Source organism: Bos grunniens, chromosome 4, assembly GCF_055505025.1.
Source record: "Bos grunniens cultivar Pamir isolate PY7600 chromosome 4, Bosgru_T2T1.0, whole genome shotgun sequence".
Taxonomy (NCBI): domain Eukaryota; kingdom Metazoa; phylum Chordata; class Mammalia; order Artiodactyla; family Bovidae; genus Bos; species Bos grunniens.
Window position 1 is genome coordinate 71,597,076 of NC_141168.1, and position 22,482 is coordinate 71,619,557.

At 42.0% G+C, this 22,482-nt stretch overlaps 2 protein-coding genes across 4 annotated transcripts in view; one reads left to right on the forward strand and one right to left on the reverse strand.

Annotated features, from left to right (window-relative positions):
• Positions 1–1,547, reverse strand: part of SLC26A4 (solute carrier family 26 member 4) — a 68,165-nt gene extending 66,618 nt beyond the window's left edge. For all 3 annotated transcript variants that reach the window (XR_015162651.1, XM_086396834.1, XM_086396835.1), the window contains exons 1-2: positions 1,162–1,547; positions 191–357 (exon numbers count right to left, since the gene is read on the reverse strand). Coding sequence is in view for 2 of the 3 variants with exons in the window: in XM_086396834.1 (XP_086252960.1) it covers positions 191–354 (164 nt within the window). In the remaining variant the exon portion in view is untranslated. The remainder of the gene's footprint in view (positions 1–190; positions 358–1,161) is intronic.
• Positions 1,098–5,407, forward strand: LOC147374347 (uncharacterized). Its single transcript, XM_086398067.1, has 4 exons — positions 1,098–1,237; positions 1,379–1,522; positions 3,493–3,521; positions 4,484–5,407. The coding sequence occupies exons 1-4, from the start codon at positions 1,098–1,100 to the stop codon at positions 4,555–4,557; spliced, it is 387 nt and encodes a 128-aa protein (XP_086254193.1). The 3' UTR covers positions 4,558–5,407.
• The last annotated feature ends 17,075 nt before the right edge of the window (positions 5,408–22,482 follow it).

Below are 22,482 nucleotides of genomic sequence, written 5' to 3' on the forward strand. Positions count from 1 at the left end.
AGGATCGATTCGGGCCGAGAGTGATGGAGCCACCTTCCCACCAGGGAGGCCAGAGTCCGTGACCTGACCGAAGCCGTCCCTGCAGGGCGGGAGCGGCATCCCACTCTCCGCCGCTGGGCATGCCGGCGGGTCTGCGCGCCCACATTCCGGGATTCACTGCGCCCCTCGCCCCGTCCGCCGCGGGCGCTACCTGCAGCCCTGGGCCAGGTTCTCTCTCAGCGTCTTGCGCTCTTTCGGGCGCTGCTCGTACTGCTGCTGGAAGGCGAGCTCGTTGTAGACCGGCCGCGACACCACATAGCTGCAACTGTACTCGGGGAGCGGCGGCGGCTCCAACCTGTCGCCGGGAGCTGCCATGACCTGCGAGGCGGAGGACGACGAGCAGGGAGGAGATGGGGCGAGGGAAGAGAAGAGGAGGTGAAGACCGCTAGTTAGCTGCCTCCCGGCCCCACCTGCTGCAGTTGATCCCCGAGAGAGGGATCCGCTCTCTGCCACACTCTCCGCCCAGGCCCGCCTCGGCTGGGCGCGCACCTCCAGCCCGTTGGAGGCCCTGAGGACCTCCCGTCCCGAGCCTACATCTGCTGCCCGGGGCTCCCGGACTTTTAAGAGAGTGAGTCCTGCGCTGGGGGGCTGCCGGAGCCAGACCCAGTTCCCCTCGGATGAGCAGCCAGGGCGCTGTCCGCGTCCTGAAATCTCCCCAAACCCGGGCTGGGGCCCGCGACGCGCGAGCGGCAGGCAGTAAAGGGCCCTTGTGAGCGTCCGCATCTGCCTAAACCCGAAGCAGCGCGCAGGGCCAGGAGAGCCCTGGGAGAGAAGCACAGCCCCCCGCGCCGGACATGGGGCCTTCAGGCCACTTTCCCCGGGTCCCAAGGCTGCGCGCACGCTGCAGGAAAATTCCAGCAGCCGGGCGCGCTTTCCCGGGGACAGAACTTTGGGGAGTGGAGTGTCTCACACCTCGGCCTCTTTCCTAGCGTCCTTCTTGCTCTCAGCTTCTCAGAAAGACTGTACTGTCCCCTGCCGGGCAGCTCCGTAGCGTGTCCACCCCCACCCCCTCCACTCCCCTCCCCCGCCACCTCCACTAGTCCCATCCCCAACCAGCGATGCCTCCCCAGGAGTTAAGGCAGGGCGGCGTGGCGTGCGTTGCATCTTCAGCGACGATCTCACCTGCTTCGACTCACGACCAGTCTGGAATGCCCCCGGGACAGCCGTTCCGCCGCCTTTATAGCGCTCTCAGAAGGCAGTGAGACGTTTTATTTACGGAGCAACAGAGACACCTTAGTCCAAAAAAGGGACACACAGACAGCGGTCTTTACCCACCTATCCTACCAGGGGGAAAAAAAAAATTCTACCCCTCCCTAATTCTTTCCCTTTCCCGAAACAGGAAGGCTGAGAATCTTACTGGCTCTCACCCAAGAGCCACCCAAATCCACCGCCCCTCAATTACTAACGTGGGCTACGAGGTCAGGGGCGGAGCAGGCCCTGGGGAGCTTGTTACAGGAGACCAGAGCCCAGCGTGGAAGAAGAGGTCAGTGACTGCGAGGAGCGCTGGCCTTGACTCCTAGGTTGTATGAATCCGGAAGCTCCATAGTCTGGCACACAGCTCTCAAACCAAGTGGGGAAGAGGAAAGGAGCAGTGGCCAGTTTTGCATTTAATAAGGGTTTGGATTTCTAGAAGGTCTTTCATTGAAAGTACTCACTGAGTGGTGGTTATAGACAGTTCAGTAATTTATTCATAAAGCTTAGATACGAACTTTTCTGTGCTTATGTGTGTTTTACTTCACAATCAAAATCAAGTGCCCAGGTGACCCTCTTTCTTATTTGACTGACCCTTTGGTTCTTTTATCTTTCTTCTCATTCGTCTGAACTGTGGAGGGGGGAATATGCTGAAGTAAACAAGAATCAACACTAGAAGGGCGAGAGTGGGAGTAGGAATCTATCGTATCTCCTCAGTATTTTGTCTTCTGCTAGGATGAATCTTGTTAAAGCCAACTATTCTGGTTAAGATGAGGGGAGGGAGAGTTCAGTAAACAAGAAAATTCTCTCCTGATTATCAACACCAGCCTTCAGTTACCCAGCTGGAAAATTCAGACAGTGGTAATTTCATAAGCATTAGGAAACAGAATCCTCTCAGGAGAACCCTTGGTGTAAATCTCTTGAAGTTGTATTTGACACGATATTACCATGTGTGTGTTTTTCTGAGTAATGAATAAATCAGTAGCTTTCAACAGATCTTCCAAAGCACATGCCTAGTCATTCAGTTGTGTCCAACTTTGTGACTCCATGAACTGTAGTGCTCCAGGCTCTTCTGTCCATGGGATTTTCCTGGCAAGAATACTAGAGTGGGTTGCCATTTCCTTCTCCGGGCGGGGGGGTGGGGAGGGGAATAAGCTGGCTCAGTGGTAAAGAATCCGTTTGCAATGCAGGAGATGCAGGTTTGATTCCTGAGTAGGGGAGATTTCCTGGAGAGGGAGATGACAACCCACTCCAGTATTCTTACCTGGGAAATCCCATGGACAGAGGAGCCTGGTAGGCTACAGTCCATGGGATCACAAAGAGTCGGAAATGAATTAGTGACTAAACAACAAGAACAACAGACTAAGGTTAAGAACCCTTGAAGATACAACCTAAAAAGAAAATTCAGGAACTTACCTGGCTGTCCAGTGGTTACGATTCTGCGCTTTCAATGAAGATGAGGCTTTGATCCCTGGTTGAGGAACTAAGATCCCACATGTTTCATGGCCAAAAGAAAAGAAAAAGAAAATCCAGTTCATTAAATTTAGAATTTTTATCCATCTGCAGAGAATAATGTATTTGTATATAGGATTCCCCCTACCCCGAGACGTTTGGCAATGTCTAGAGACATTTTTGGTTGTCATGATCAGGGGATGCTCCTGAGATCTAGTAGAAAGAGGCCAGGGATGCTACTAACCATCCTATGATGAAGTTTTCAATCCCTTTAAGTTTCTATATGTTATTTGAATGTACATTTATTAATAAATCATTATGTATACTAAATATATGCATCTCTCTCCATATTTATAGTGTACATGCATTTTCTGTAAGTAGCAGATATCCAATTTATCATTGGATATCAAATTCAACTACACTGAAATAGAGGCAAGTTTTTTAATGTCTCCACTCCTCACACCCCCACAGGTACCTTCAAGATTCAGTTAAAGCTCCTTTTCCATGAACAGTGCTTGATGCTCTCAGAATTAATCCAATTACTTCTCTAAATTCTCTTGGTAGCTTATCTGAACTTCTCCCTCAAGACACCTCTTACTATCTACCTTAGGACCACAATTTTATTTACATACAAGTTTTATCTCCCTCACTAGACAAAACTTCATGAGGGCAAACACAATGACTCCTTATATGTCCTATATTACCTTCTATAATGTATTCTAAAAAGATAAATCTTTGACCGAAACATCTTTTTTTAAATAACTAAAAATTATACGGTGTATTGATCAACAACTTTTTTTTTCTTTGCAGTCAAGGCTGTGTCATGGATATTTTTCCAGGTGAGTACATATAGAAACTCATTGATTTTGCTAATAGCTGCTTAGGATTTCACGCTATAACTCAGTTCCATGGTAACTCCTCTAGACGAATGACAATTCTTCAGTGATTTAACTTGGAGGCATTCTGTGCAAATATAAATATAAACCATGTCCTATTCTGATAGGCCTTTCTGTTCGCTGTCACTTGTGGTTTTGAACATTTTTTAGTCTACTTCATTCAGCTGTGTGCACCACTTTGTATCAGAACTTGGTGATCATATGTTGATGGTAGCAATTCAAAGGAACAAGGGATAAGGTAGAGGTCTCAGAAGGACGGAGGACAAAAAAAGCCTTCGAATAACACTAGGAGTCAATGGTGTAACTTTCCTTGGAGAATAGATGGAATTCTTCGAAATGCATTTTTCTAGGTAAGGATTCAGTTTAACAATTATCAAAATATAATAAGACTTGCGTGTACTTGGATGAATATATTGCCTTTTTGCTTGGTTGTTTGTTAAATGCCTTTTCTACTGAAGAAATGAGTGGTGCATGGACAGAATGGCCTCTCCCTTACAGGTTTCTATAAAAATAGAGAACTACTTCTCTCATTGGTCTGAATTTGGCCGTCCTTTGAAAACAGAGAAGAGTAGGAGGTGGTAACAGCTGGCTCTCTCCACCCAATTTATTTGTTATATTAAACACCTCAAATTACTCACTTTAGAATTCACCTGTTTCACAGAGGTGGGTGGTTCTTATTTACCAGAATTTAATCATTTCCAGAACTTCTTTCCAAAGAGATAGATGTGTCATTTCAAAATAAATGTCAGACAATATTATCGTTACTTTCCAGCACTTATTTAGCAGTTAATGCTGATTTAAAAGGCATTTTCTTATTTATATCCTTTAAGCATTTGGTAAGACAGAGTCCTCTATAAGATCTGCACACTCATTCATTCATTCATTCACTCATTTATTCATTCAAGGATTTATTAAGAATCACGTTGGCCGTGATACAATGATGAAGAAAGAAGTATGGACCCTTGTCTCATACCTGTAGGTGCAGCAAACGTTACTACATGGTCACAAATTGTATATTATGTTTCACTGACTCTAAAATGCACATTTTTTGCAAATCAAAACTACAATGAGGTACCATCTCACGCTGGTCAGAATGGCTGCTATCAAAAAGTCTACAAACAATAAATGCTGAAGAGGATGTGGAGCAATCCCACTGCTGGGCATACACACCAAGGAAACCAGAATTGAAAAAGACACGTGTACCCCAATGTTCATCGCAGCACTGTTTACAATAGCCAGGACGTGGAAGTAACCTAGATGTCCATCGGCAGACGAATGGATAAGAAAGCTGTGGTACATATACACAATGGAGTATTACTCAGCTGTTAAAAAGATTGCATTTGAATCAGTTCTAATGAGGTGGATGAAACTGGAGTCTATTATACAGAGTGAAGTAAGTCAGAAAGAAAAACACCAATACAGTATATCAATGCATATATATGGAATTTAGAAAGATGGTAATGATGATCCTATATGCAAGATAGCAAGAGACACAGATATAAAGAACAAACTTTTGGACTCTGTGGGAGAAGGTGAGGGTGGGATGATTTGAGAGAATAGCATTGAAACAGGTATATTATCATATGTGAAACAGATCCCCAGTCTAGGTTCAGTGCATGAGACAGGGTGCTCAGGGCTGGTGCACTGGGATGACCCTGAGGGATGGGATGGGGAAGGAGGTGGGAGGGGGGTTCAGGATGGGGAACACGTGTACAACCATGGCTGATTCATGTGAATGTATGGCAAAAACCACTACAATATTGTAAAGTAATTAGCCTCCAATTAAAATAAATAAAAAATAAAATAAAATGCACATTTTTCACATTTTATCAGGACTCATAATTGATGATGTGTTATAGTTCAATTAGCACTTTTTTTTCTTAGTGGTTCATAAAGTAATTGTGGATTTTACTATTATTGGCATTATAGAATTGATAAAATATAAATATATAAAAAATCATAAGTGAGCTATATTTTTGAGTGATTTCCTGTTATATGAGAATGATTTGAGTTCTATGTTAGTCTAAATTGAGAGCAGTCAGTCTTGCTAACTTTTTCTGGTCTAGAGGGCAAATTTTTACATAGTTTCTCCTTCCTCTCTTTTTTTAACTTAAAATTTTCTTTAGTCAGAAGAATTGAAAAATAATGGAAATATACAAATAATGCCCCAAAGTCTATTTTTAAAAGCAATCTAGATTCTGATTTTTATCATTTTCTACCTTTGAATTGTAATGTTTGTAGCTTATTCCTTATTTTTTTTTTAAATGTAGAATTGAATTGACTCACTTCTGTTTGGATGCAGCATTTGACCCACTGTTAATCACATTTCAAACAGAAACTACACCCTCTTCACACTGGCACCGATGAAAAACCAGTTGCCCAGGGAAATCATTTTTCCCTGGGAAATTCAACTCTGATCCTGAGTTTTATTTTAATCACATTTGTTAATTTTCTCAAGACAATGGATGCTAAGTTTCTGCCATATGTAAACAGAAAAAGAACTTTGACTTTCTCTTTTTCTGATCTCTCCTCTGAACAACTGATTTGGCTTGCGTTCGGTAATCATACAGCTTTATACACTATTGTTTTCTATTTATTTCCTGTATGTTACCTTTTTCCTCCTCTCCAGATATAAGATCTGCTCCTTAAAGTCAGAAATAGTATCTTATATTTCTTTTATAGTATTAAAAAATTACATATAGCCTGTAGTGAGCTACTTGGAAAATATAGCAATCGTTTCTTATTGCACCACCCAAATGGTCTCTGTTAAGTTTTTTGCCTATTTCCTTCTTGCTTTTTTTTCCTATGTGCACACATGTATATATTTCAAGCAGGTAAGATTATAATGCTAGTCTTAATGCTAGTCTTGTTTTGTATCTTTACACAATACCTTGGCAAATTATGACAATGTAATAGGTAAGAAAATATTTGTTAAATTATTGATTGATTTATCATTTAATGATAGGATCTTGAGAAACTATTAGATAGAAATAAAACTTGTTAAAAAAAAAATAAGAGAATTTAGGCTTCTAAAGGAAAATCATTAAACAAATGAATTCTTTCCAAACCAATGTAGCAGCCCATTCCAATTTAAAGCAACTTCCGTTGCCGATAAAAATTTATTTGTATATAATTCAATAAATTTTCAGATAGTGGAGGAAACACCACATTCTTTAATATAAATCCAAATTTGATATTGTTTTAGTAAAATTATCTCTCATTAGATAAATGAAACAATGACACATCTTTTTAAGCAAAGAGTAATTCAAGGGCCCACTCAAGTTTTTATGATATTTGTCTTTCTTTTACTTCACTTAGTATGATAATGTCTAGGACCATCCATATTGCCACAAATGATATTTTTATTCCTTTCTATGGCTGAATAATATTCCATTCTATATATCTCATACCACATCTTTTTTATCCTTTAACTTTTAAAGTTATCTTTGCACACCTATTCTGTGAACATGGTTTGTCAATGGAGGGAGAAAGGGAAACTTGAGAAATGTTTCAAGAAAACACTAATGTGCTGTGTTATCCTGAATTGGATATTTAAGTAATTCCATCCATTCATTCCTATATAGATACGTTTATTGATTCAGTGAATACTTATTGTCAAACCCCATTTTAAGTTTTGGGGATACGGCACTTAACAAATCTGACAAAGTTTCTGCCCTCAAAATGGTACCAAACCAAAACATGTTCACAGTAAAGACAACCTGCTGACACGGGGTTGTGATGAAGGGAAGAGCAGTGTTTCTCGCAGGGCCAAGCCCAGAGTCCAGGCAGCTGAAGTTTAAAAGGCCTGAAGGTGGGGTTTCCCTGGTGGTAAAAATCCATCTGTCAATGCAAGAGACAGGGTTCAATCCCTGGTGGGAAGATCCCACATGCCACAGAGCAACTAAGCCCGTGTACCACCACTACTGAGCCTGTGTTCCAGAGTCAGGGAGCCGCAACTGCTGAAGCCCCTGTTCCTTAGTGCCTTAGAGCCCCTGTTCCACTCAAGAGAAGCCACTGCATCACACCTAGAGAGTAGCCCCTACTAGCTGCCACTAGAGAAAAGTCCAGGCAGCAGTATAGACCCAGCATAGCCAAAAAAATGAATAATAAAACAAAAAAATTTTTTAAGGCCTAAACTTTCCAAAGGTTTTCAGGGAAAGCTTTTTAGGGAGGAGGTTCTAGGGTATGTGATCAGCTCATGGAAATTCTTCTGACTGGTTGGTGGTGAAATAATCCAGAAACAATCATCAGCCTTCTGATTCCAACCAATCTGAGGTCTATGTGCTTATGGGCAGCATACAGTAAGTTTCTTCTGCCTGGTGAGGGTTTTGGTATGTGCGAAACAGCTCAAAGGATATGACTCAGTATATTATCTATAGCACTTGAGGAGGAACTAATGGTCCTTGTCCTTGTTTAATGACTAAACTATTATTATTTGTCTTGTTTGACTTGTTCTTTCTGCATTGTCTCACTTCTCTAATTAAATTCATTCTTTGATTAAAGTTTTTCTGTAGACTGAGCAACTAAACACAGCACACAGGCAAAAGGCAGGCAGAGGACATTGGTGGGGAGTGAGGGAGGCGGGGGCTGCTCTGGGAAGGCCCATAGCGTGCTGCTCGGTTACAGAAGAATTTATAGGCTAGTTGATGACAGTCATATACACGAATAAGTAAATCAGATAATACTCTGTGATGATAAAAATCTGTGAGAGAAACAGAACAATGTCATGTAGAATTACTGGTGGGCAGTGATAGCAGAGGGAGAAGGAGGAAGGCTTTAAATGGGGTGGTCAGGAAAGGCCTCTCTCTCAGAAGGTGACGAGCCTTCTGGAAAAGGAAACTGCAAATGCAAAAACTCAAAGTCAGGAAGGAGTTTGATGTGCTTGAGAACAGTGTGGTTGAGATCCAGATAATGCAGATCTGGAGATACCAGAGTGAGAGACCTCAGCAGCATGTGAAAATGACAACTCGGCACTTGGGGAGAGAGAGGACAGACAGATGAAACAAGACCAGTGCAAGTCCCTGAGAGGTCACAGGAGGAGGGAGAGGGGCTTTTCTTCTTCTCTAAAATGCAGATAATTGAACTCAGGTGGTAAGGAAAAAAATAAAATATTTTGAATGCTTTGGAGAACTATTCTCTCAGTAAGAGGTTTTTGGTAGCTATGTTTTTAAATAACATATATCAAGGAAAGGGGAAAAATTAATATTTAAAATGTATGGACTTCCCTGGTGACACAGTGAATAAGAATCCACCTGCCAATGCAGGGGACACGGGTTCAGTCCTTAGTCTGAGAAGATCCCACATGCTGCGGAGCAACTAAGCCCGTGTGTCACAAGTACTGGGCCTATGCTCTGGAGCCTGCACACTGCAGCTAGCAGCACCCGTGCACCTAGAGCTTGTGCTCTGAACAAGAGAAGCCACTGCAGTGAGAAGCTGGAGCACCGCAGCAAAGAGAAGTCCTCCCCCACCGTCCCAGCCCTGCTCTCTGCATCTAAAGAAAGCCCTGGCACAGCACTTTAGACCCAGTGCTGAACTCTCCCCACCACCAACAAAATGTGTCCTCTTGTTTCTAATTATTGCATGTGTGATTAATAATTTTATTGCTTTGGGGTACTGGTAATGCCTTACGCTCAGGAAGTTTTCAGTAATCAAGGTAGCTCCTGTAGATCTGAACAGAAATTGATCCAGTTAATCACACTAGATTCTTTTGGTGGAAAACAACAGCCTACTGTCTGAGGCCATTTATCTTTCTTTTGTGGGGGAGGGGTGCTGACTGACAGCTGTTTTGCTTTATAAAGAATATGCTTTTAAAATTCGTTCCTACCTCTACTGATCTACAAATTAGTAGCAGCACAATTAATCCTAGAATCTACTGTCTAATTTTTCATTTAAGAATGAATCTTAAATACCAACAGAAAGAAAGCCTGTCAAGGGACAGACAGATTGATGAGGAGAAAAAAAAAAGAGGAAAGGATGAAGCTGAGGGAGGCTGAAGAGACAGAATCAAAGGACTGGGATGGGAGAGAGAGATGGGAGGGGGAGACTCATGGCATTTTTTCCACTGGATGAATTGAAAATTCAACTGCTTTTGAGCATAAGTATTACCTTGAGGTGAACATTGTTATTCATATTATATAGATAAGGAGATACACACAGTTAAGTAATTTGCCAAGGGTCACACAGCCTAGCTGAGCTGGAATCTGAACCCAAGCAGTTTGACTCCAAAAACCACTCTTTTAACTTCTGTAAAAATATCCTGGGGCTTTAGCAACACCTGCTCACCTCCCCACCCCCCACCATAGCATAGAATTTCTAGTTGTGTATTAGCAGCCTAGGCTTCATGATCCCTCTGCTAGTTTCAGCTTCTAATTCTCCCCTTTTGATATGATATTTAGACATATGATATACACAGACAATGGTATATCGTGGGATACTAACAAGGTGGGTTAATGTATAGGATGTATAATGTATAGGAACATAGCAAGAAACCCAGAGTGTATTGTAGATGAAAAAAAAATGAGGTGCAAAAAAATGTGTAGAGTATACTCATATTTGCATTCCTGAAGGGCGTATACATTTGCATATCATCTTAATCAGAGTCCTAGGAAGAGAGGGAACACACTGAGACAGAGTTAATGAAGGCACTGTTTACAAAAGTGTGGGGTAGGCTCGAGGAAAACCAATCAGGCTTGGTGAAGCCCTTTGGGGTTACCTGAAGGGAAGTGTTAAAAATCTGGAGAAAAGAGCAGTCAGCAGTCCTAGCCTAAGGGGGCAGTGAGGAGGGAGCTGTTACCAGACCCAGAGTGTGGTTGGACAGGGTTGCTCCACAGGTTCTGGAGCTTTCAGTACAGGAATAGGGCCTGCTGGTTCCAGGTCCAAGGAGGAAGGAGCTAAGGACGTAAGCACCTCTACTTCTCTCCCGTCTGATTGGCCTGCTGGTAGGGACTTCCCCAGCCTCCCTTCCTGCGTTGCTCAAGTTCTACTGGAAGAAATTAGAGAGCTGAGAAACCTGTTGGCATTATCCATAAGGTTGGTCTCTACGGCGCACAGCAGAGCAGAGAAAGCTGCAAAGAAGATAGGGAGGGGTCCATGGAGACTCCATATATATAAAAGTAGAATGTTTCTGGAAAAATTCACAAGACATTAGGATCTGATGGAAGCAAGGGTGCTTTTTTTTTTTTCCTCATGGCTTGACTTTCAGGACCTCAGTTGCCCAACCAGGGGTTAAACCTGCACCCTTGAAAGGCCAAGCCCTAACCACTGGACCACCAGAGAATTCCTACAAGGGACTTTTTAAAAAGTATACTTTATTTTAGAGCAGTTTTATTTTATTTAATTTTTGGCTGCACCACATGACACATGGAACTTCCCCCACCAGGGATTGAACCTGTGTCTCCTGCAGTGAACGCTTAGAATCTTAACCACTGGACCACCTGGGAAGTCTCAGAGTAGTCTTAAATTTACAGAAAATTTAAGAAGATAATATGAAGAATTCTCATATTAACATTCACCAAAAGTCAATAGTTTGTTCAGATTTCCTTAACTTTTAGCTAACACCTTTTTTGTTCCAGGATACTACACTGGATTAAGTTTCATTAAGGTTTCTTTTGAAATTAAGCAGGATCCTGTGGGGCCTTCCTGGATACAAAAGCCCCTCTAAGCCCCTCATTTCTGGTTTGTTGAAAAAGATCTGGTCTCCTAGACCTTCTCTGAGTTTCAAAAAGCAGACTTAAACAATTACTAATTCTGGAAGGGAGGGAAAAATAGTTCAAGGATAGCTTCCTTTTCTAGTGTAAATCTGTGCTGCACTGTTCCCCCTTACTCCTTCCTCAGGGTCTTGGAGTTGTAATAGGAGGGAAAGGGGCAGGGCACAACTTTTGAAAGAATGACGTAGCCCAAGGACACAACATAAACCAATTAGAATCAAATGGGACCAAGAACAGACTGATTCCAAATCGAGAAAGGAGTACATCAAGGCTGTATATTGTCACCCTGCTTATATAACTTATATGCAGAGTACATCATGCACAATGCCAGGCTGGATGAAGCACACACTGGAATCAAGATGGCCAAGAGAAATATTAGTAACCTCAGATACGCAGATGACACCACCCTTATGGCAGAAAAAAAAAGAGGAACTAAAGGGCTTCTTGATGAAAGTGAAAGAGAAGAGTGAAAAAGCTGGCTTAAAATTCAACATTCAAAAAATGAAGATCACAGCATCTAGTCCCATCACTTCATGGCAAAGATGGGGAAACAATGGAAACAGTGACAGACTTTACTTTCTTGGACTCCAAAATCACTGCAGATGGTGACTGCAGCCATGAAATTCAAAAGACACTTGCTCCTTGGAAGAAAAGCTATGACCAAACTAGACAGCATGTTAAAAAGCAGAGACATTCCTTTGTTGACAAAGGTCTATCTAGTCAAAGCTATGGTTTTTCCAGTAGCCATGTATGGATGTCAGAGTTGGACTATAAAGAAAGTTGAGCACTGAAGAATTGATGCTTTTGAACTGTGGTATTAGAGAAGACTCTTGAGAGTCCCTTGGACTGCAAGGAGATCAAACCAGTCAATCCTAAAGTCCTGAATATTCATTGGAAGGACTGATGTTGAAGCCGAAGCTCCAATACTTTGGCTACCTGATGCAAAGAACTAACTCTTTGGAAAAGACCCTGATGCTGGGAAAGATTGAAGGCAGGAGGAGAAGGGGACGACAGAGGATGAGATGATTGGATGGCATCACCAACTCGATGGACATGAGTTTGAGTAAGCTCCGGGAGTTGGTGATGGACAGGGAAGCCCGGTGTGCTGCGGTCCATGGCATCACAAAGAGTCAGACATGACTAAGCTACTGAACTGAATTGGGACCAAGATGGCAGACAAGATTAGACCTTAATCCTCAACCAGCAAGTGAAATGACACACACAGAGGTGCCATTACAATTCCAAGGCAATGTCAAAAGACCAAGAAGTGGGCGGTGGCGCAAATCCTGGAATTCTCCACCCCTTCCCAAAAATAGTTGGAATAATCCTCCCACTCATTAGCATATGAAATTACCCAATTTATTTCCTAGTTGCACTCGCCCTCTGCAATGGCCTACACTCTGGAGTGTGCTTCTCTCTGAATAAATCCACTTCTTACCTATCACTTTGTCTCTCACTGAATTGTTTCTGTGATGAGACATCAAAAACCTGAGCTTCTTTAGGTCCAGAAACTAGGTACCATGGGTTTTGGCTGGATTCAAGTCCCAGCCATGTGGGTTCAAGTCGCAAACTGGGATTTGGCTGGGTTAGAGTCCCAGCACATGGGTTCAAGTCCCATTCAGTGGTAAATGGTTTCAGAGTCACTATGAACACTAAATCCCCATACCTGAGCTTAAACCCCAGTAAATCCGGACCTCACGTTTACAGGATAGACCTCTAAAGACTCATGATGCCCAACGAAGAAGCCTGGAAGAGAAAGAAGAAAGAAAAGGAGTCAGAAATTAATCTTTCTCAGTATGATATAATGTTGAGAACTTGTCTGGTGGTACAGTGGATAAAAATGCACCAGCCAGTGCAGGGGACGTGGGTTCAACTCCTGGTCCAGGAAGATTCCGCCTAAGAGCATCTGAGCCCGTGCACCACAGCTACTGATGGCTGTGTGCCTAGAGTCTGTACTCTGCAACAAGAGAAGCTACCACAGTGAGAAGCCCACACGCCTCAGGGAAGAGTGGCCCCCGCTCGCCACAACTAGAGAAAGCACAGGAACAGCACTGAAGACCCAGTGCAACAAAAATAAAGAAATAAATAAGCTTTATAAAAAGATAATGTTGACAAACAAGTACAATTGATTCATTTTCCTGGTCCAATGATGCTGAAATACATATGAATAAAAATAATGAGAAAATCATTCAAAAAGAAAAAGAAAAATAGTTCAAGGATGAAGCAGAGTCCTACTTCCTCTTCAAGGGATATACACAACAATTTAAAGCACATTGTTGAGCTCCTCTGCAGAAATTGAGACCACCCCTCACTCCCCCACCCCCACCAGGTGGAGGATGATGCCTACTTAGAGAGCCTAGATGGGTTGGAACCAGAAAGTTGATGATTGAGTTTTCTGAAACACTACCCTGTTACCTCACCACCAACCAATCAGAAGGAAGTCATGCACCCTGCATCCCTCTAGCCAAATGTTAACTTTAAAAACCCTTCCCAGGGGGAATTCTGGAAGGGTTTGAGCACAGACCACCCATTCTCCTTGCTTCAGTTCAGTTCAGTTCAGTCGCTCAGTCGTGTCCGACTCTTTGCGACCCCATGAATCCCAAAACGCCAGGCCTCCCTGTCCATCACCAACTCCCGGAGTTCACCCAGACTCACGTCCATTGAGTCAGTGATGCCATCCAGTCATCTCATCCTCTGTCGTCTCCTTCTCCTTTTGCCCCCAATCCCTCCCAGCATCAGACTCTTTTCCAATGAGTCAACTCTTCGCATGAAGTGGCCAAAGTACTGGAGTTTCAGCTTTAGCATCATTCCTTCCGAAGAAATCCCAGGGCTGATCTCCTTCAGAATGGACTGGTTGGATCTCCTTGCAGTCCAAGGGACTCTCAAGAGTCTTCTCCAACACCACAGTTCAAAAGCATCAATTCTTTGCGCTCAGCCTTCTTCACAGTCCAACTCTCACATCCATACATGACCACAGGAAAAACCATAGCCTTGACTAGACGAACCTTTGTTGGCAAAGTAATGTCTCTGCTTTTGAATATGCTGTCTAGGTTGGTCATAACTTTCCTTCAAAGGAGTAAGCATCTTTTTATTTCACCATCTGCAGTGATTTTGGAGCCCCGAAAAATAAAGTCTGATACTGTTTCCACTGTTTCCCCATCCATTTCCCATGAAGTGATGGGACCGGATGGCATGATCTTCGTTTTCTGAATGTTGAGCTTTAAGCCAACTTTTTCACTCTCCACTTTCACTTTCATCAAGAGGCTTTTGAGTTCCTCTTCACTTTCTGCCATAAGGGTGGTGTCATCTGCATATCTGAGGTTATTGAGATTTCTCCCGGAAATCTTGATTCCAGCTTGTGTTTCTTCCAGTCCAGCGTTTCTCGTGATGTACTCTGCATAGAAGTTAAATAAACAGGGTGACAATAGACAGCCTTGACGAACTCCTTTTCCTATTTGGAACCAGTCTGTTGTTCCATGTCCAGTTCTAACTGTTGCTTCCTGACCTGCATACAGATTTCTCAAGAGGCAGATCAGGTGGTCTGGTATTCCCATCTCTTTCAGAATTGTCCACAGTTTATTGTGATCCACACAGTCAAGGGCTTTGGCATAGTCAATAAAGCAGAAATAGATGTTTTTCTGGAACTCTCTTGCTTTTCCCATGATCCAGAGGATGCTGGCAATTTGGTCTCTGGTTCCTCTGCCTTTTCTAAAACCTACTTGAACATCAGAAAGTTCACGGTTCACATATTGCTGAAGCCTGGCTTGGAGAATTTTGAGCATTACTTTACTAGTGTGTGAGATGAGTGCAATTGTGTGGTAGTTTGAGCATTCTTTGGCATTGTCTTTCTTTGGGATTGGAATGAAAACTGACCTTTTCCAGTCCTGTGGCCACTGATGAGTTTTCCAAATTTGCTGGCATATTGAGTGCAGCACTTTCACAGCATCATCTTTCAGGATTTGGAATAGCTCAACTGGAATTCCATCACCTCCACTAGCTTTGCTCGTAGTGATGCTTGCTAAGGCCCACTTGACTTCACATTCCAGGATGTCTGGCTCTAGGTCAGTGATCACACCATTGTGATTATCTGGGTCGTGAAGATCTTTTTTGTACAGTTCTTCTGTATATTCTTGCCACCTCTTCCTAATATCTTCTGCTTCTGTTATGTCCATACCATTTCTGTCCTTTATGGTGCCCATCTTTGCATGAAATGTTCCCTTGGTATCTCTAATTTTCTTGAAGAGATCTCTAGTCTTTCCCATTCTGTTGTTTTCCTCTATTTCTTTGCATTGATCGCTGAAGAAGGGTTTCTTATCTCTTCTTGCTATTCTTTGGAACTCTGCATTCAGATGCTTATATCTTTCCTTTTCTCCTTTGGTGTCCTGCAAATAAATGCTTTCATTTACTACTTTCATTCACCACAACCCCGTGTCAGTAGATTGGCTTTGTTGTATAGCAAGTGGACCCAAGTTCCCTTTGATAATACTCTTGGCTGTGACAGACTTCCCTTGGTTTTGATGACCTTGACAGTTTTGAGGAGTGCTGGCCAAGTATTTTGTAGGTTGTCCCTCTATTGGAATTTGTCTGGTTTTTCCCATACTTAAAGGGGTGATATATTTTTTGGGGAGAGGAAAACCACAGAGACAAATAGTCATTTTTATCACCTATCAAGGTTACATAGTATCAACATGACTTACTGTTGATATTGACCTTGAGCACCTGGCTGAGGTGGTGTTTGTTGGGTTTCTCCACTGTAACATGACTCTCTCTCACCACCATCACCCTTTCTATGCCGTACTGCTTGAAGAAATTCACTACATGCAGCCCACACTTAAATAGTAGGAAGCTAAACTCCACCTCCTCGAGGACAGATTATCTACATAAATTATTTGGAATTATTCTGCAAGGGAGATTTGTCTTCTCCTTTCCCCATTGATTCATTTATTCAATCATTTCTTGATGTCTTTATGGAATTATGCGTATTTACTTTATGTGTGTGTGTGCTCAGTCACTTCAGTCATATCTGCCTCTGTGATCCTATGGACTGTAGCCTGCCAGGCTCCTCTGCCTATGGAATTTTTTAAGTAAGAATACTGGAATAGGGTGCCATTTCCTTCTCTAGGGGACTTTCCTGACCCAGGGATCAAATCTGCATCTCCTGCGTCTCCTGCACTGCAGTCAGATTCTTTTCCACTGAGTCACTGGGGAGGTCCTTGCATTATAGCCCAATGCTACTTTATGTGTTGATTACATTGTTCCTGCTTGGTTATTAGGAGATCTTCAGTTGCTCCTGTGCTCCTTTGACATGCCCCATTAATGTAAGGTGGTTTTTCATTTTTGGAGCATTCTCTTACTTTCTGGCATTACAACATGTTCCGGGCTTATCTTATATATTTTCTGTGTCAGTCCTGAAATCAGCCATTTCTCCAAAGAACTCTGGTTCACTTTATTGGGAAATGGTGACAGAAACCAAGATGTAAGTAATGGTTGTGCTCTTTGCTACTGCAATGTCATTGCTTACAGGCCCTCTCAGGTGATAGAACAAAGAAACATATTTATTATGTTATTAAATAACATTTTATATTATATATTATGAAACATATTGTGTATCAGCTCAGTTCAGTCACTTAGTCCTGTCCAACTCTGCAACCCCATGGACTGCAGCTTGCCAGACTTCCCTGTCCATCACCAACTCCCAGAGCTTACTCAAACTCATGTCCATCAAGTTGGTGATGGCATCCAACCATCTCATCCTCTGTTGTCCTCTTCTCCTCCCGCCTTCAATCTTTCCCAGTATCAGGATCTTTTAAATGAGTCAGTTCTTTGCATCAGGTGGCCAAAGTATTGGAGCTTCAGCATCAGTCTTTCCAATGAATATTCAGGACTGATTTCCTTTAGGATTAACTGGTTTAAACTCCTTGCAATCCAAGGGACTCTCAAGAGTCTTCTCCAACACCTCAGTTCAAAAGCATCAGTTCTTCAGTGCTCAGATTTCTTTATGTTTCAACTCTCAAATCCATACACGACTACTGGAAAAACCATAGCTTTGACTAGACAGACCTTTGTCGGCAAAGTAATGTCTCTGCTTCTTAATATGCTGTTTAGGTTGGTCATAGCTTTTCTTCCAAGGAGCAAGCATCTCTTAATTTCATGGCTGCAGTCACCATCTGCAGTGCTCTCGGAGCTGAAGAAATAAAGTCTGTCACTGTTTCCATTGTTTCCCCATCTTTGCCATGAAGTAATGGGACTGGATGTCATGATCTTCTTTTTTTTAATGTTGAGTTTTAAGCCAGCTTTTTTCACTCTCCTCTTTCACTTTCATCAAGAGGGTCTTTAGTTCCTCTTTTCTTTCTGTCATAAGGGTGGTGTCATCTGCATATCTGAGGTTATTGATATTTCTCCTGGCAGTCTTGATTACAGCTTGTGCTTCATCCAGCCTGGCATTTCACATGATGTACTCTGCATATAAGTTAAATAAGCAGGGCAAAAATATACAGCCTTGACGTATTCCTTTCCAAATTTGGAATCAGTCTGTTGTTCCATGTCTAGTCCTAACTGTTGCTTCTTGACCTGCATACAGATTTCTCAGGAGGCAGGTCAGGTGGTCTGGTATTCCTATCTCTTGAAGAATCTCCCACAGTTTGCTGTGATCCACACAGTCAAAGGCTTTGGCATAGTCAAGAAAGCAGATGTTTTTCTGGATCTCTCTTGCTTTTTCAATGATCCAGCGGATGTTGGCAATTGATCTCTGGTTCCTCTGCCTTTTCTAAATCCAGCTTGAATATCTGGAAGTTCTTGGTTCATGTACTGTTGAAGCCTGGCTTGGAGAATTTTGAGGATTACTTTGCTATTGTGTGAGATGAGTGCAATTGTGCAGTAGTTTGAACATTATTTGGCTTGCCCTTCCTTTGGATTGGAATGAAAACTGACCCTTTTCCAGTCCTGTGGCCACTGCTGAGTTTTCCAAATTTGCTGGCATATTGAGTGCAGCACTTTCACAGCATCATCTTTTCGGATTTGAAATAGCTCAACTGGAATTCCATCACCTCCACTAGCTTTGTTTGTAGTGAAGGCCCACTTGACTTCACACTCCAAGATGCTTGGCTCTAGGTGGGTGATCACACCATCGTGGTTATCTGGGTCGTGAAGATTGTTTTTGTATAGTTCTGTGTATTCTTGCCACCTCTTCTTAATATCTTCTGCTTCCGTTAGGTCCATACCATTTCTGTCCTTTATGGTGCCCATATTTGCATGAAATGTTCCCTTGGTATCTCTGATTATCTTGAAGAGATCTCTAGTCTTTCCCATTCTATTGTTTTCCTCTATTTCTTTGCATTGATCACTGAGGAAGGCTTTCCTATCTCTCCTTGCTATTCTTTGGAACTCTGCATTCAGATGGATATATCTTTCCTTTTTGCCTTTGCCTTTTGCTCTCTCCTTTTCTCAGCTCTTTGTAAGGCCTCCTCAGACAACCATTTTGCCATTTTGCATTTCTTTTTCTTGGGGATGCTTTTGATCACAGCCTCCAAGATACAAACTTCCATCCATAGTTCTTCAGGCACACTGTATATCAGATAGAATCCCTTGAATCTATTTGTCATTTTCACTGTATAGTCGTAAGGGGTTTGATTTAGGTCATAACTGAATGGTCTAGTGGTTATCCCTACTTTCTTCAATTTCAGTCTGAATTTGGCAATAAGGAGTTCATGAGCTGACTGTGGCTCAGTCTTGTTTTTGCTGACTGTATAGAGCTTCTCCATCTGACTGTATAGGCTTCAAAGAATATAATCAATCTGATTTCTGCGTTGACCATCTGGTGATGTCCATGTGTAGTGTCGTTTCTTTTGTTGTTGGAAGAGGGTGTTTGCTGTGACCAGAGTATTCTCTTGGCAAAACTCTGTTAGCTTTTGCCCTGCTTCATTTTCTACTCCAAGACCAAACTTGCCTGTTACTCCAGGTATCTCTTGACTTCCTGCTTTGGCATTCCAGTCCCCTATGATGAAAACGACATCTTTCCTTGCTTTTAGTTTGAAATGCAGTACTTGCATGCTGTCTCAAAAACAACAGAATGATTTCTGTTCGTTTCCAAGGCAAACCATTCAATATCACAGTAATCCAAGTCTATGCCCCAACCAGTAACGCTGAGGTTGAATGGTTCTATGAAGACCTACAAGACCTTCTAGAACTAATACCTAAAAAAGATATTATGTATATAGACATGTATATATATATATAATATTTCTATATGTAACCATCTGTAATTATTAAGCTAACATGTGCATGCATGTATGCTAAATTGCTTCAATTGTGTCTGGCTCTAAGTGACCCTATGGACTGCAGCCTTACAGACTCCTCAGTTCATGGGATTCTCCAGGCAAGAATACTGGAGTAGATTCCCATGCCCTCCTCCAGGGGATTTTTCCAACCCAGGGATCAAACCTGTGTCTCTTACGTCTACCTACACTGGCAGGCCGGTTCTTTACCACTAGCACCATCTGGGAAGCCCATTAAGCTAACATAAGTTTGAGTGACTAAGCACACAATGAACTAATACTTTTATTTTGCAGTGTTTTGTGCAATTTGAGTTTATTTTTTTAGTTCCATATTTTAAGTTTTCAGTTATTTGAAAAGAAATAATATGGGAATTCCCTTGTGGCCCAGTAGTTAGCACTCCGCTCTTCCGTTGCAGGGGCCATGGGTTCCATCCCTGAGCAGGGAACTAAAATCCCACAAGCCATGCAGTACAGCCAAAACAATAATAATAATAATGTTTGAAATTCCCTAGTGGTAAGAAAAATTGTACGTATGTATATATATCTGTTTTGATAGTTGTGGATTACTAGATAAAAAAAAAAGTTCTGTCAGAAAGACCATATCATCAAAATTTTGTGAATCAAGGTTTTTAAAATATATTAGGAAAACTAAGTGATTAAAATGGCTTATATGAGTTATCCTTTTTTAAAGTAGAAGAATGATCCCTTTGTATCCATATGTTGCACGAGAACTTCCACACAGTTCAAATGGAATTTGTTATCTTCTTTCAACCCCATTATTCAACCTGTGCCTGTTTCAGTGTCTTCCACCTTGATGAATAGATTACCCCTAAGGCAATAGCCTCCTATCAGATCTCCCTCCTTTTCTTCTTGCTCTTCTCAAAAGTCATTCTCCAAACCAGTCAAAAACAGTTCTAGAAATGCAAATCCAGTTAGATCTATCCTTAGCTAAAATCTTTCAAAATAACTCTTCATTGCCATTAGCCCTCTCCTCTTATACACCTAAGATACTGATCTCTCTTTTATCTCTGAGCTTGGAGATCTGCTTCCTCTACTTGGAATTCCTTCCCACTTTAGCCATTCCTAAGCTTCTGCCTTGGTTTTGTTGTTCCTTTCATGAATCCTTCTCCAGGAGCCAAAAGCAAGGTTAGATGATCTCCCTACACTGCTCCTAAGCAGTCTTACCACACTGAAGGGTACTTGTCTGAATTCACTATTAGACTTTAAACTCTTTTGAAGGTAAGGACTTTGTCCAGAGTGTAGTGAAGTCAGATTGAGTTTCAGCCAGAGCTCTGTTGTTTTCTACCTTTGTGACGTTGGACAGTTGTTTGCTGCTGCTGCTGCTAAGTCGCTTCAGTCGTGTCCGACTCTGTGCAACCCCTTAGACGGCAGCCCACTAGGCTCTTCCGTCCATGGGATTTTCCAGGCAAGAGCACTGGAGTGGGGTGCTGTTGCCTTCTCTGTGGGCAGTTGTTTAGCTTTCCCTTGATTGTGTCTCATAGTTTAAAAAATAAGGTTATGTGAGAATAGTACCTAATTCATTGTGTTAGTGTGAGAATTAAATGCACTGCCTGGCACATAGTGAACACGTGATAAACGTTAACTCTTATAACTGAGTTTTGGAGCCTTGGGGAGCAGTTTGAGTTAGATCTTGGTATATTTTGAGCTTCATTTCAAAAAAAGGTACATGAGTGTGTGTATATGCTATTTGATGTTGCCAGGAATTGCTAATTTTATCTGTCAAAAATTTCTTCCTAGCACGCTCTTTTGAGTCATGGATTTTGGCTTTTAAGTAAGCTAAAGGTTGTTAATTGGGAGAATGGCCAGAAAAACTTATCCATGGCTTTTGAATCACACGTTGAGCAAATCTGGCATCACAAGTGTCAAGCTGCCTTCTGTTTCTAATCACTTCTCTTTCTAATTTAGTTTCTCCCACAAAAAGGGATTATAATTGATTTTCATTGCAGAGTCCGTGGAAGATGTCACAAGATGTAAAGGCAATTATTTTCCAGTAGATGGAACCCATATTTGCTGAACGTTGCTGCTGGCTTCATCCCAAATGCTAAGCAGTGGCAATACTTTCCTAGATTGAGACGACGTGCCATTTATCTGGAGGAAATGCACACATCTTAGCTGAGAGAAAGCTTTCTTCTCCCTACATCACTGAAATTCCTTTTTTTTTTTTTTTTTAAAGAGGCAGCACTTTATTATTTATGAAAATCTCTCCAACAGCATGGAGGTCAATGGTCTGGGCCACAAAGGTTTTGAATCCAATTCTTGTCTCAAGATAGACCTCCCTCAGGGAATTGCACTTTTCCCCCTATACTCTGAATTTTCTTTTTCTTCCCTCCCTTCATTTCTCAGCATGTATCCTTTCCCTCCCTTTATTCTAACCTTAAGAGAACAGCCTCCCTTCTCTTGAGTTTCCATATTCTGCTCTTCCAATCATGCTTTTTATTTTAAAAAATTTTTGAATGTATTCCACTCATGCTTATCATTTTCTAAGCTTAGGCATTTGTCTCTGCTTTGAAATTCCTATAAAAAGAGAAGAATCTGGAAATGAGTTTTTGTCATCAAAGCCAATATCATGAAAAATAGTGAACATTTACAAAAGGAGGAAGATTGCAAGTGCAGAAGAAAACAATGCTGTTCTCCCCTTCTGTCTATCAGAAATGGACACATCAAGCTTTGCTCATCAACTTCCTCCAGGACGTCTCCCAGCCTCTCCCTTGGATTGAATGCTCCTTCTTTGGAGATCTTACTATATATATTTTTTTCTACCACACATTTGACATCATCTGTAGTTGAGCCAGTGCCTTCTCTGTGTGTGTGTTAACTCCCAGTAGAAATAGGTTTCTTGAGGGCAGAAACTTATCTCTGTGACCCTGGGAAAGTTTCCTAACCTGTCTCACAGGTATAAGGAAA